General features: G+C 37.9%; 1 protein-coding gene across 2 annotated transcripts in view; it reads left to right on the top strand.

Annotated features, from left to right (window-relative positions):
* LOC116979946 (U2 snRNP associated SURP domain containing) overlaps positions 1-14,023 on the top strand; it is a 133,917-nt gene that overhangs the window by 100,228 nt on the left and 19,666 nt on the right. For both annotated transcript variants that reach the window (XM_033031900.1, XM_033031901.1), the window contains 5 exons: positions 10,442-10,546; positions 10,662-10,728; positions 10,816-10,973; positions 11,365-11,527; positions 12,052-12,131. In XM_033031900.1, the coding sequence (XP_032887791.1) occupies positions 10,442-10,546; positions 10,662-10,728; positions 10,816-10,973; positions 11,365-11,527; positions 12,052-12,131 (573 nt within the window). The remainder of the gene's footprint in view (positions 1-10,441; positions 10,547-10,661; positions 10,729-10,815; positions 10,974-11,364; positions 11,528-12,051; positions 12,132-14,023) is intronic.

The following is a 14,023-nucleotide window of genomic DNA, read 5'->3' as shown; positions in this document are numbered from 1 at the left end:
TCGATGTTAGGCCACATTCCGTCGGAGATAGGATACGGGAAAATATCGCATCTCCGTCGAGGTAAGAGATTAGAAAAAGTTTCCCCCACCCCCCCACATAAAACAAGCTAAAGAACACTAAAAACATACATATAACACATACTATTAAAACACTTTGAAGGAAGGGACAGACAGACTGTTGGTGAGGCAGCCATTGCGGTGGAAGAGATAATCCTGTATATCTGAATCACATCCCCTCTTCACCTCCTCCAGTCAGCTGAAAACAGACCTAGCCTCTCCAATCCCTCCTCATAACTAATGCACTCCATCCCAAGCAACATCCTGATGAATATTCTCTGTCCCCCTCGGGTGCTATTGCATCTTTCCAGTGGAGAGACCACACCATCCCACTCCATTTCGCACTCCAGCTGAGGTCTGACCAATGTTTTATAAAGGTGGAAGAAACCTCTCTACTTTTGTATTTAATATCCTGACTAATGAAGGCCAGCATTTCCTGTGCCACCTTAGACCTGTGGTGCCACCTTCAAGGATCTTTGGACTTGCACTTCAAAAACTCTGTTCTACAATACTCCCAAGGCCCTTGCCATTCAGTACTAACCTTGTTAGTACTTTCTAAAGCATTGCCTCACATTTGTCTGGATTGCACTTCCATGTCATTAATCCAGTGATATCACCCTACATCTTATGACTACCCTTGCTGAAAGCCGTACTGCAATCCATGTAAACCTTATCTCCTACTCATCCCATTACTACCTCTTGAAGAAGAATTCAGATTGATCAGACCAGAACAAACAAAATACTCAGCAGATCAAACAGCATATGTGAAGGCAAAAGCTGTAACTTGATGTTTCAGATTGAGACCTTGCATCAAGACTGAGAGGGAAGAGTATAAATTGCCAGTTTGCAACAAGATCTTGATCAGTTGGGAAAGTGGGTCAAAGAATGGTAAATGTGTTTTAAATGTGAAGTGTAGTACTTTTGTACTTCAAACCAGGGTAGAACTCGCACAGCAAAAGGCTGAACCCTGGCGACTGCTACAGAGTGGAGATCTGGAAGTACAGGTGCATGGTTCCCTGAAAGTGACGAGTCAGATGGACAATGTGGTGAACAAGGCCGCTGACACGCTTGCCTTCATAGGGAAGGGTATTGAGTACAAAGGTAGGGACATTGTGATACAGTTGTTCAAGTCATTGGAAAACGGTGTGCAGTTCTGGTTGCCTAGCTATAGGAGCAGGGTCATTAAATTAGAAAAGGTACAGACGAGATTCACCAGGATAGACAAAGCTGGAGAAACTCAGCGGGTGAGGCAGCATCTATGGAGCGAAAGAATGAGTGACGTTTCGGGTCGAGACCCTTCTTCGTCTGAAGTTTCACCCGCTGAGTTTCTCCAGTTTTTTGTCTACCTTTGATTTTTCCAGCACCTGCAGTTCTTTCTTAAACAGATTCACCAGGATGTTAACTGGACTTGTGGGCTTGAGTTATAGGGAGAAGGTGGATAGGCTGGAATCCCTTTCTTGTCTTGCATACTTTCCCTCCGTTGAATTCTACCAGTGTTGTTTTTTTAAAGTATGTCATATGCAGCACTCACCAACTGTCCTGCCACCTTCAGAGATTGTTGTACTTGTACATTGAGCCCAATGCTCCCTAAGGCTCTGCTCTTCATTGTGGATGACTTATCCATATTAGTCCTGCCAAAGTGCATTCCCTCACACTTGTCAGGATTAAATTCCATCTGCTATTCTGCCCATTTTATCAACTGATCAGTATCATCCCCTTGCGTACAGTTATCTTTATTATCAACAGCATCACAAATTGTTGTGGGCATTCTTAACTGATCCATGTTTTCTATATTCATATCCAAAACTTTAATGTATATAATAAATAGTAAGGAGCCCATCACAGATCCCTCTGGTATACCACTGGTTACAGGCATCTAATCACAAAACAACTCTCCATCATCGCCATCTTTCTCTTATTTCTAACCAATTATGGATCCAATTTGCCTACTTGCTCTGGACCCACTGGCTTTAAACTTTTGGACGAGTCTCCCATGTTGGACCTTGTCAAAAGCCAGACTGTGTCCATGCAGACCACACCAATTACATTGCCTTAATCAATATATTTTTGTTAATCTTTGGGGGAAAAAAACAATCAAATTTGTTTGCTGCAATTTCCCTATTACCAGTGAAGGTGAAGTTAGACTTGGTCATGCAACTACTTCCCTTATCCTAGTTGCCTTTGAATGAAGCTACCACACTTACTTTCCTCCAATCATCTGGCACATCGCCTGTGGCCAGCAGAAATTTAAAAATCTGTCAGGTCCTTGGCAATCTCTCCTCATGGCAGCCTTGGATACTTCTTTTCAGATGTCTTCTCTCCTTTTTAATGATGGTCTTCTATAATTTCAGTGACCCCCCCCCCCCCATAACTGAATTGGCCGACTACAATGTCCTTCTCCTTGGTAAATACAAATGGGAAATATTCATTGAAGGCCTTGCCCATGTTCTCTGCCTCCATGCATAGATGCCATTTTGTTCCCTGGTTAGTTCAGTAGTAACATATGTATAAAATTATGTGTGGTATTCCACAATATTTATAACTATCCCATTGCCTTCCTAATTTATTTTCTAAGTCCTGCCTACTCTTTCTACACTCCCTAAGTGCATCCCCTGTTTTTAGTTCTCTTTGCCTGCAAATGCTTCCTTTCTTTTCGTATCTAGTCCTGGATATCCCTTTACCTACAAGATTCTTCAGAATTGCTGGCTGTACATTTTGCCCATACAGGAACAATTTGGGCTTATTAAAACATTTGTTAATCAACTTTTGATAACTTCCGCTTTTCAAATTGTAGACTTTCCACCTTTAAGTAGCTGCTCTATCTACTATTGCTAGATCTCTCTTTATAATATTTAAATATGTCATCCCACAATTCAGGACCTTAAATTCTGGATCATCCTTACCCTTTTCATAACTACCTAGAAACTTAAAATGGAGTAGTCATCACTATCTAGAAACTACTCTCCCACTGACATTTCAACTACTTCTTGGCTTCTTTCTCTCAGATTAGTTTCAGTAGTGCATTTTCTCTAAGACTATCTGCAAAGAGTTCAAAAGCTCTCCCCTTCTCTGCCTTTCACACTAAAGCCAACCCAGTTAACAAGTTGAAATCCCCTAACAGTACAACCCAATTACTTTGGACTCTGTTATTTTTGCCAAAAATAAATACATTCTGATAAGACTGTATCCACTGGTTTTATTTCTTCTCATCTCTTACAAATTACAGCCTCAAATAATTATGTTTGTGATTGACTTTTTCTTTTTTCCCTTTATAAAATTACATTGAGCTTCCAGGTGGCCTACTCTACATATTTTGCTATGGTTTCTAGCATTTTGCTGGCACAAGTCCGGCTATTTGGTGTCAAACTTTTTTCCTATTTCTTAAACATACAACTTGCCAATCTGCTGGGGGCTGTTTCAGAAATTCAGAAACTCATAAGTTTTATCAGAATGTGCATGCGATTTCTGCAGCCATTAAAAAAATACAAAAAATAAAATAAACCCTTTAAAGTACAGGCTATCATATCCAGATTTGTTTATTTTAAGTCCTAATTTCACGGATGGTAATTGGTGGACTATTGCTTCCACTTGCATTCTATCCAGGCAAGGAAGTCTAAGGTAAATAATCCTTCCCCTTTTGCTTTATTTCTATCGTGGGTTGCTGCCATATACCAAATAGTTGTGTGATTATGGAATAGTATTGCGACCAACCAGAAAGGAAATTGTTTTCATTCAAATTATTTTTCCACAAAATGGAAAGATACAAGGCGAGGGAACCAGGTTGGGGTTGTTGAAAGAATCAAATTATTTTTCTAAACGAATGCTTAGAAGCTGTTAGCTTCAAAATGTATTACTATCATTTATATCAAGGCATAATATCCAGAGGACAAAGTAGTAGTCAAAGTCAGATGATAAGAAAAACTTCTTCAGGCAAAGTTTAGTCATCTGAAAGGATGGCGGAACAGATTCACGTGTTTGTAAAAAGAAACGTCGATGGATATTTAAGGGTTTAAAAAAAAATCAGGAAAGAGCTTGGGAATAGGTCTGATTAGATTGATCTTGGAGGGGATTGATATGTGATTGTAGTTTGTAGGTTTTTGTGCATCCCAGCTTCAGCAATGACATTTGAATAAGCATGAACATCAATTTTATTAGTTTCTCTAAAGCCAGGTGAACTCCATCGATAGCTTTAGCCATGTAGGCTTTCAGATACTGTCTATTTGCAGTTCTACTGAAATCTGCTGATATACAACATCATTGCTAACTTAATTATGCAACAATAAATTGGCACCAAAAAGCCCATCTTTTTTTTAAAGTGTGTATATCTAGTTTATAGTCTTTAACCTTTGCCTCTGGATTAAAGGTTCGTCCAGTTGTGTCAATAATGTTTTCTTTCTTAAAATTGAGTGGTCACCATTCAGATCAGTTTGTATTGGATGCAATGTGTACTGATTATATAGATTAGTAATCCACTGCCTTAGCTCTTGACCAGCAGAAGAGTTCCAAAACCTGACTTGATAATTGTCTTTGTAAAAAAAAAATAATCTGGAATTAGAGACTATAGTAATAATGTGAGTGGGAAACCATTTCATTGGTTCACTAATTTTTTTTTCAGAGTAAAGAAATTTGCAGTATTTATCTGATCCAGATCCAGAAACTGCTTATCAAGCAGCTCAGTTCAAGGGCGTTAGGAGTGCCCAAAAATATGCCTTTTCTTGGCACCTAGACAGTCATAGTCCTACTGCACAGAAACAGACTCTTCGGGTCAACTTGTCCATGCTGACCAAGATGCCCATATATGCTAGTCCCATTTGCCTGGGGTTGGCCCATATTCATGTAAACCTTTCCTGTCCAAGTACTGTCCAAATGACTTTTAAATATTATTGTACCTGCCTCAACCACAATTTCTGCCAACTGATTCCAAATAGCTACCACCCTCTACGTGGGAAACATTGCCCCTTGGGTTCTTATTAAATCCTAAACCTATGCCCTCTATTCTTGATTTCCCCAATCTTGGGAAAAGGACTATGGTTTCACCCTATCTATTCCCTTCATGATTCTATGCACCTTTAAGATAACCCCTCAGCCTCCTGCACTCCAAGGAATAAAGTCCTAGCCTGCTCAATCTCTCCCAGAAGCTCAAGCTCATGAGTCCCAGCAACATCTTCGTAAATGTTTTCTGCACTCTATCCAGTTTAATGCCATATTTCCTGCAACTGAACACAATACTCCAAATGCAACCACACCTTTTACAACTGTAACATAATCTCATGAATGTTTTTTAAAAATAAGTCAAATTCTGCCTGCAAGAATGATCAATGATGTGTGTTGGCTTGGAAATATGCACACTTTTAAACTAACCAATTTTTGGTGTGTGTTTGACTTTGGAATGCATGGAGTACAATGTACTGCAACTCAGTATTCACTAACTGCATGCTTCAAGTATGCATTTAATCTGAGCAATAATTATTTTTAAATTACGCTTTATCCTAATATTATTTTTTCCTTGCAAAATGAGGAATATTTTACCATAAGTAGTGATTGTCAATGCAAAGGAAAATTTTGTATAGGATGTTTATAAAACCAAATATTGAAAGAAACACACATCATGATTAGTTGGTGAAGGTCTTAGAACAATGGAATGAATGGTCTTTTTTGTTTTTCCAATTTCTGTCAGATTTTAAATAAATGTTCTCCCAGGGTAATGTTGTTGTAATAGAGGAACGGTGTTGTTTTTGGTAGGTGATTTATCATAAGAATTGATCAAATGTAGATGCAAACTGAAATACCTTCAGTGAAGCAGCAGGTAATTAAATAGGAATGTTACAAAATTTTGAGATTCAAGCCTGTAATTTATCCCATCAGATAAAGCATAAAAGGAACTTTAATTTGATACCTAATTCACTTTCATATCTTCAGTATTAAAAAAGGTATGGTCATTTTCATACTCGGAAATTAACATCTTGTTCCCGATTGCTTTTCCATTGACTTAACAGAAAAGCTGTGATCGAGGACAGTCAAAAGCCCATAACTTTCTTAAAAATTAAGAGAACTGAATGAAATTTTCAGTTATTATAGATTGAAGCATTCTGAAACAAAATGAAACATCTTACTTGGATGACCTGAAATTAAAGCCTATAATTAGTTAGTTACCTAATTGTAGCTAATTACAAAATTGTGACGGAAATAGTAATAAACACCCAGGCTGCCGTGAAAATTCAAAACTGATATTCTCAAGATCAGAACTTTAATATTATTGTATTATATGCTGTAAGTCCGTAACAGACTGGTAAAGAAATCACAATTTCTAGCAAAAGACCAAGTCCGTATGGAGAAGATCAGTTGCTAGCTGGTACATTGGCATATCATTATCAGTAGCATCGTCATACTCCTCAGATTGTAACCAATAAGCAACTCTGTACACCTTGTTTTTCCTCAACTTTTCAATTGTGGCATGTAAACTACAAGTTTTTGTTCTTCAAACTACGCATGACATGCCTTTCTGCCCACTACTTTCCCATTAATAATGTCCTGTAGATCATCACATTTGGAGTAGTCCAAAGTTGGATAATCTCTGCGAATGCTGTCTAAATCATTTGCTGGGCATTTGGATCGACAATTTTGCATTTCTTCTTCGGAGACATCTGTTTAAAATGTAAAGGGAAAAAAACACTGAACAGCATTAACAGAAACAAGTAATTATTTGCAGTTTTAGAAAAAAAGGTAGAAATTATAAAGTTAAACGCTAAAACAAATAGTAAATACCTAACAAAAAATTCATATTCATCAGTTTCATCAAATTAAATTCATCTAAATTCAATTACTAGATTGAATTGAATTGAATTGAATACCTTTATTGTCATTCAGACCTTACGGTCTGAACGAAATTTCGTGCCTGCAGTCATACATACAATCATACAATAATAAACAACAATAAACACAAATTAACATCCACCACAGTGTATCCTCCAAGCACCACCTCCAGGCAAAAATCTTAGGGTTAGGATTTAAACATCTATCCATTTCTTAACAAAAGGCAAAAAAAATTAAATAGCCTATGTATCCAAATAACAAATAACAAACTGATCCCATTCACACAAGAATTCACAATATAGCATGATTTTTAAATTTCACTTTGTCATGAACTTGTGTGCCAAATGGAAGGAATTTAATGTTTAATTCCCATAAATTAATCCAGAAACATCCACTCTCAAGATAATCAAAATCATTATTTTTTGCACAATACATCTGACTAAAACTGTACTGTGGATATTTAGTATCAAAATATTGATCATGGATAGACAATAACACAATATAGATGATTTAGATGTTGTTATGACATGATTGCGCAAAAAAATAATGAATTTGATTATCTTGAGTGGATGTTTCGGGAATGTGATCGATTGGAATGTTGCCGTTGCCATAAATTTAAGCGCATATCGGCAGGCAAGACACGGCCGATTCATATGGGGGCCTAAATAACATTTTCGCATCAGAAGATTAAAATGAAGCCACACCAAAAAGCAAGATAATATGTTAAATAAACGATATACCTTTTGTTTTGTCCTGATATTGCGATACGTGAGGTTGAAGGCGTTTTTAGTCACGTTTAACTACAATCCAGCGATTAAATCATACAGCAATTAAAAAACGGTAGCGCGAACGATTTTTCTTCATCAGCTAGCAGCCCGAGGAAAACCCTCTCCGACAACCATTACAAACTTGCATTTTAATTTCCCCCCCCCAAAGCCTCCGGAATCGCATGCACAGGCAGTGGCAGATCTCTAGCGCCGCTGATGGTAGGTTTTGTAACAACGCTAAATTAAATGTAATACTCCCAGACACTTATCAAACGTGAAGAAAAATTACTTGTTTTGAACAAGCCCTCTTGAAATAAATGCTAGCATTGCGTTTACTTTCTTTACCGATTCAACTTGCAGATTAATTGCCCTGTCCCACTGTATGAGTTCATTCAAGTGCTCTCCCGAGTTAAAAAAAAAATCAAACTAGTGGTAAGCACGTAGAATGAACGTAGCGGGTACGTCGGAGCTCGGGGACGTCTCTTAACGGCTCGTAACGCTAACGGCAGGTACTCAGGAAATGCGGTAAGCTCGGGAAGACTCGTGATGATTTTTCAACATGTTGAAAAATGTCCACGAGTGCCCCGAGTACCGACGAGCGGCCATTACCGTAAATCTCTGAGTTCGAATCAGGGCAAACTTGGGAGAACTCTTTGAATGAACTCATACAGTGGGACAGGGCTTTAACGTTTTGGGAATCCTGCACCAGCACTCCCAAGTCCCATTGCACCTCTGATTTCTGAATTCTCTCCTCATTTATAGAATAGTTTATGCCTTTATTCCAACTACCAAAATGCATGACTCCACACTTTTCCACACTGTATTCCATCTGCCACTTCTTTGGCCACTCTCTCAACCTGTCCAAGTCCTTCTGCAAAGTCCCCGTTTTCTCTACACTACCTGCCCCTCCACCTATTTTCATATAATCCGCAAACTTGGCCACAAACCCAATGCCCTCATCCAAATCATTAATATACAACGTTAAGAGCAGCGGTTCCCTGTGCCATTCCATGCCCTGAGTACATCTGCTCACCTATTGAGCCTATAACATTGTAATAAATGGTTTAGAACACCAGAACTTTCCCTCACTTTGCTGTGCACCTATCTGCTAATCTTGGTCTCTTTGACTGCAGCATTTGCTTCCAATTACTCATATACTTCATTCATGATCTGCGACCCTCCATCCCGTCTGCCAATCTATTTTAAACTCTTGAGTCGCACAATCAAATCTTCCCCCCCAGAATAATGGTTCCCCCCAGAATAATGGTTTCGGGTGCAAATTGTCCCTCTTGTACAGCTCATTTCTGCCTCAGAAGAGATCCCAGTGATCCAAAAGTCTGAACCTCTGTCCACTGCACAGACTCATCAGTCTTGAGTTCATCTTCCTATCCTATCCTCGCTAGCAAATAAAGTTCTATTGCAACGTAAATGTCATTGGGGGTATCCAGAGGTTAGCCATGCTTCAGATCAGCTTCTTAACCTCTTTCCTAACATATTCACTCTGCAGGTCTCATTCTGTTTCTTGCAACTGATATGCACAATGACCTCTAGTTGCTCATCCTCTCCCTTGAGAATGTTCTGTAGCTGCTCTATGATATCCTAGATCCTGTATCAGGGAAGCAACACACTCTCCTCGAGTCCTGTTTGTGGCCACAGAATCTCCTGAATCTCCCCCCCAACTATAAAGTCTCATATCACTATAGCCCTGTCTGACTTCACTCTACCCTGCCGTCCTTCAGAGCCAGACCTGGTAGCATAGACCTTGCTGCTGCTGCTTTCTCCTACATGGTCTTTCTCACTCTCCCTCCCCTTCAACCATACCCAAAAGGTATGCATGTTAATTAAGCAGCAAGATAAGCTAATAAGTTACACAGTGCACAGGAAGAATAGTAAATGCAATTGAACAGATTGCATCTGAAGAAGGGTCTCGACCCGAAACGGCACCCATTCCTTCTCTCCGGAGGTGGTGCCTGTCCCGCTGAGTTATACCAGCTTTTTGTGTCTATCTTCAGATTAATATAGGCTAAGGTCATAAATTCTATTAAACTAATATAGGTTATAGGTTGATCGGGGACAATAACCCCAATTCTGTAAAATTGAACATGACTCTCAATTGACTTGAATAATGTCTTGCTCTTGCGCATGCTTTTGGTTTTAATGCTTCAGTTCTTCAAATCTCATATATGCTTTAAGTATTGCGGAATCAGGGCTTGCACTACTTGCTGTTTTTTTTATTTAAACTTGCTTTATCAGAGAGTTATCATTGTAATGCATACAAAGTTACAGGATTTTTAAGCCAAACTGTAAACGAGTATTTGTTAATGATTGCATGTGTGAAGCATTCAAATTTCAATCTAATTTGGGTTGGATATCTGAATGCTTATTGATCATTGAAACACTTCAAGACATCATTAATTATAATGTACGTGTTTTTATTAACACGATTGTTGAGAAAGATGCTGGAATAATGTGTTTAGCTTCGTTTGTAGGACTGGTAATGTTGCGCGAGCTATAGATTTTACTTGGTCAATATATTATTTGAAGAACAAATTCAAAGGGCACAAAGAAGCATTTTGACTTGCATGAATGAAAACACTAGGTTTTTCCTTTGAACATAATACAGCCATTTTACTTCCCAATTGGTGACTAAAAGCAACTAAAATGCTGTGCAAGTTACTAAATTGCTTGATGAAAAAATATTGCACAGATATATTTTAGAATATCAATCCATGTATCTTGTTCTTCAGTTCTTTAAAACAGAGTCCTTTTTTATGAATTGGTTATCTTGATTTTGTTTTGTGCAGAAATTTGTTATGCATAATTCATCGGATGATCGAATTTGTCGTGCGTGAAGGACCCATGTTCGAGGCAATGATCATGAACAGAGAAATAAGCAACCTCATGTTCAGGTTTTCACTCCCATTAAATTATTTACCATCTGTTTAAGAACATTTTACATTGAATTTAATTTTTATTAATCAACTTTAACATATACGACATTATTAAATATATATTGTTTTTCAGGTTTCTTTTTGAGAATCAAAGTCCTGCCCATGTTTATTACAGATGGAAATTGTATTCCATATTACAGGTATATTAAATTAATGCTTGTGAAATTGTAAATTTGTTAATTGATAATCCCATCATTCAAATCATAATACTGGTACTTATCTGACAGGGAGATTCGCCAACTCGGTGGCGAACCATAGATTTCCGCATGTTCAAGAATGGTTCGTTTTGGCGACCCCCACCTCTCAACCCATATCTGCAAGAAATATCAGAAGAAACAGAGGCTCGTGTTGAAGAGAATGTAAAGAAAGGACAGTTAAAAGAAGAGTGAGTTAAATGTATCTCTCCAATATTTAAGTGTTATAAGAAACACTTTATAATACTATAAAATGCGTGTGAAAGAATATAGCAGGATTCCTTTAATTGAATCGTTATAATATCTTTCAGTATTGATCAAATCACTGGGAGTGCAATCTTTTTCAATTCCTGGCCTTTTTCAATGCACAACTTGAGAGGTCAGCCGGCAATTTTAGGGAAAGCTTCATTAAAAAACTGGAAGTTGGTCGTTCACTGTGGTTTGTTGCTTTCACAAGACCAAAATACCCACTGATTTCTGATAATGAGCGATTATAAAATTGTTCAACACAAATTTATTTATACTGTACTCCTAGGTTTTTAAATTATTATTTGTATTGTAATGCAATAACTTTTATTCAAGTCAAAGGGATAAATTGGAAGAGCTCTTGCGTGGACTGACCCCTCGAAAAAATGATGTTGGTGATGCTATGGTGTTCTGCCTGAATCATGCAGAGGCTGCTGAAGAAATTGTGGAATGTATTGCAGAATCTTTGTCCATTTTAAAAACTCCGTTGCCGAAGAAGGTTTGTATCTAATTGTTGAGTATATTGCACAATGCTGAAATGTTCGTTGAACTATGCTTTGGCCAGCAGGTTTGGGGTTTTTGTTGTGTTATTATTAGCTGTCAAATTCTTATCTGGATGCTTCACCTACATTATATTTTGTGTATGGATAAACTTAGTTTGACCTGGGACATCTTGGTCTTGCATTGTGCATAGAATAAGGCCACCAGGTGGCACAATGTTGTTAAGTGTTTGAAGAGTGAGACTTTACTTGGCGTTAACTTCACTTGCTCCTAAATGATTACTTAATTTGTGGGTAAAAGATCGGCCAATTCATGATACACCCCTAGATTTCATTATCATTTGTTTTGGATGATTTGGTGACTTTTCAATAGCAAATTTGATCTCGACTCTTGCATGGTTTCAGGTGAGTCACAACATTATGTTTGAAACCAGAGGTATCAGTTTGATAGAAAATTCACACATTTCTGAAGGCACGAGATGCTGATGCTGGTATCTTGAGCAATGTATTTCTTCTGTTGCAGATCGCCAGGCTTTATTTGGTGTCTGATGTACTGTACAATTCATCGGCTAAAGTTGCAAATGCTTCATATTATAGAAAATAGTAAGTATGCACGGTTAGTTAATTTAATTTTCACCATATTATCCATAGTGCTGAATCAGTCCAGACCCAGCTAACTCTCTGGAATCGCTTTCCAAGGGATCCATTTACATTTGGATTTTTGTGGATGTGAAAATTCCTGACCGCATGTTGCCTTTTAAGGCTGTTGAAGAAGTATTTTACCAGCTCTGATGTTGACCATTGAAATGATTTAAATGATTAAAAAGCATACAAATTAAAAATGTAGCCAAACTAATTTATATTGAATTAAAACATAGTTTAATCAAAATGAAGTGTAATAAGTAATAGATTATCTGTGTTTACCACCTTCCACATAGTCATTGACCCCATCCAAATGATTAATTTGTACACCACCCCCTCTGGCTTTAAGCTGAGACTGGAAGCAAAGTGCATCGTGCCACTCTTAGTGAGTCGCTATTTTGCTGCAGGATTCACTGCTGAGCTCAGAGTGAAATGTACAGTTGAATGCTCCAGCAGTTGACCATTAGAATGTTTGGCAGCATGTGTGAACATCTGATATTTCCTGAGGCATGCACTATTGACCACTGGTATTTCCCTTTGCAATTCTTGGCAAGCGGCCAGCATGATTCGGCTCATTGTGTTTCCTATTTATTAGTAAATGGAAAATATATTTCCCAGAACAGTTTAATAAAATGCCCTGTTCAAAGCAGTGTAATTGCATTTGTATTCCTAAAATACATTGATATTTTAGAGTTTTATGAAGCAATGAACACGTAGGTATTGAGCAGTAGAAAAATAGTTAAGAAAGGTCTTTGAAATTCATGCTGATAGTGCAAGGAAATTTCAGAAGATTCTTCAATTGGGGGAGGGGAAAGAAGGATATAAGAGAGATTTAGGGGTTAAATTCCAGATGGGAGTATAATCTTTTAATCTGTTCAAGAATTTGTCATATCAGGTTCAGAAATCCTCCTTTAGTTATCTTCAGAAATGTTCTTGGATATTTCCCAGTAGGTACATAAAAATATTATTTGATGTGATATTAGTGTCTTTGTTGGGTTCATTCAATGAATACTGTGGACCTTGTATTTATTTTGCAGCAGCTTTATTGCAGCTGTTAAGCATGTTCTGACATTCGAGTGTCAAGACAGCAGGTCTTCACAACCTGAAAGTATTTTTTAGTTTGTGGCCATTGGGTGCATTTGTTATGTTTTATGTCTTTAGTGTTGAGGGGTCTTTGAAGCCATTATAAAGTTTACGATGAACAATTTCACCATCACCAATGCTGCAGTTGTCCTGTTACTCTGAAAACCTGAGGTCAAAATAACATCAACATGTGTCAGACACCTGCCAATCACCTGTATTCTAAATCCTACTCAACAGCACCGAGAGTGCAGCAAAGACTGCAATTGTTCAAGAGGGTAACCACTACCTTTGGGGACATTTAGGAGACTTGCTAGCAACCATGGCAATAGGAATGGGCAATAAGCTTTTTGGTCTGCCAATTTCTCCCACATACTCTAAATAAATAAGTATAAACTTGTAATATTCTTGGACCATGGAGAATAGTTTGTTTTTTTAATACTTCAGACAAACTCCAATGTTCTTCACAAAGACATATTGTAAAGTAAATCATTTTAGACAGAAAGGGAACTGCCAAGAGTAGTGTTAAACCAGCCAACAGAATATATTCATTTTAAATTAGAGATACAGCGCAGAAACAGGTCCTTCGGCCCACCGAGTCCGTGCTGGCAAGTGATCTCCGCATACTAACACTATCCTACACACTAGAGCCAATTTACAGTTTTACCAAGCCAATTTGCCTACAAACCTGTACATCTTTGGAGTGTGGGAGGAAACTAGAGCACCTGGAGAAAATTTACATGGGTCACTGGGAGAACGTACAAACTCCGTAC

The sequence above is a fragment of the Amblyraja radiata genome, chromosome 13, assembly GCF_010909765.2.
Source record: "Amblyraja radiata isolate CabotCenter1 chromosome 13, sAmbRad1.1.pri, whole genome shotgun sequence".
Lineage (NCBI taxonomy): Eukaryota > Metazoa > Chordata > Chondrichthyes > Rajiformes > Rajidae > Amblyraja > Amblyraja radiata.
Note: the sequence above shows the minus strand (reverse complement) of the source record. Positions and strands in the feature narration are given on the sequence as shown.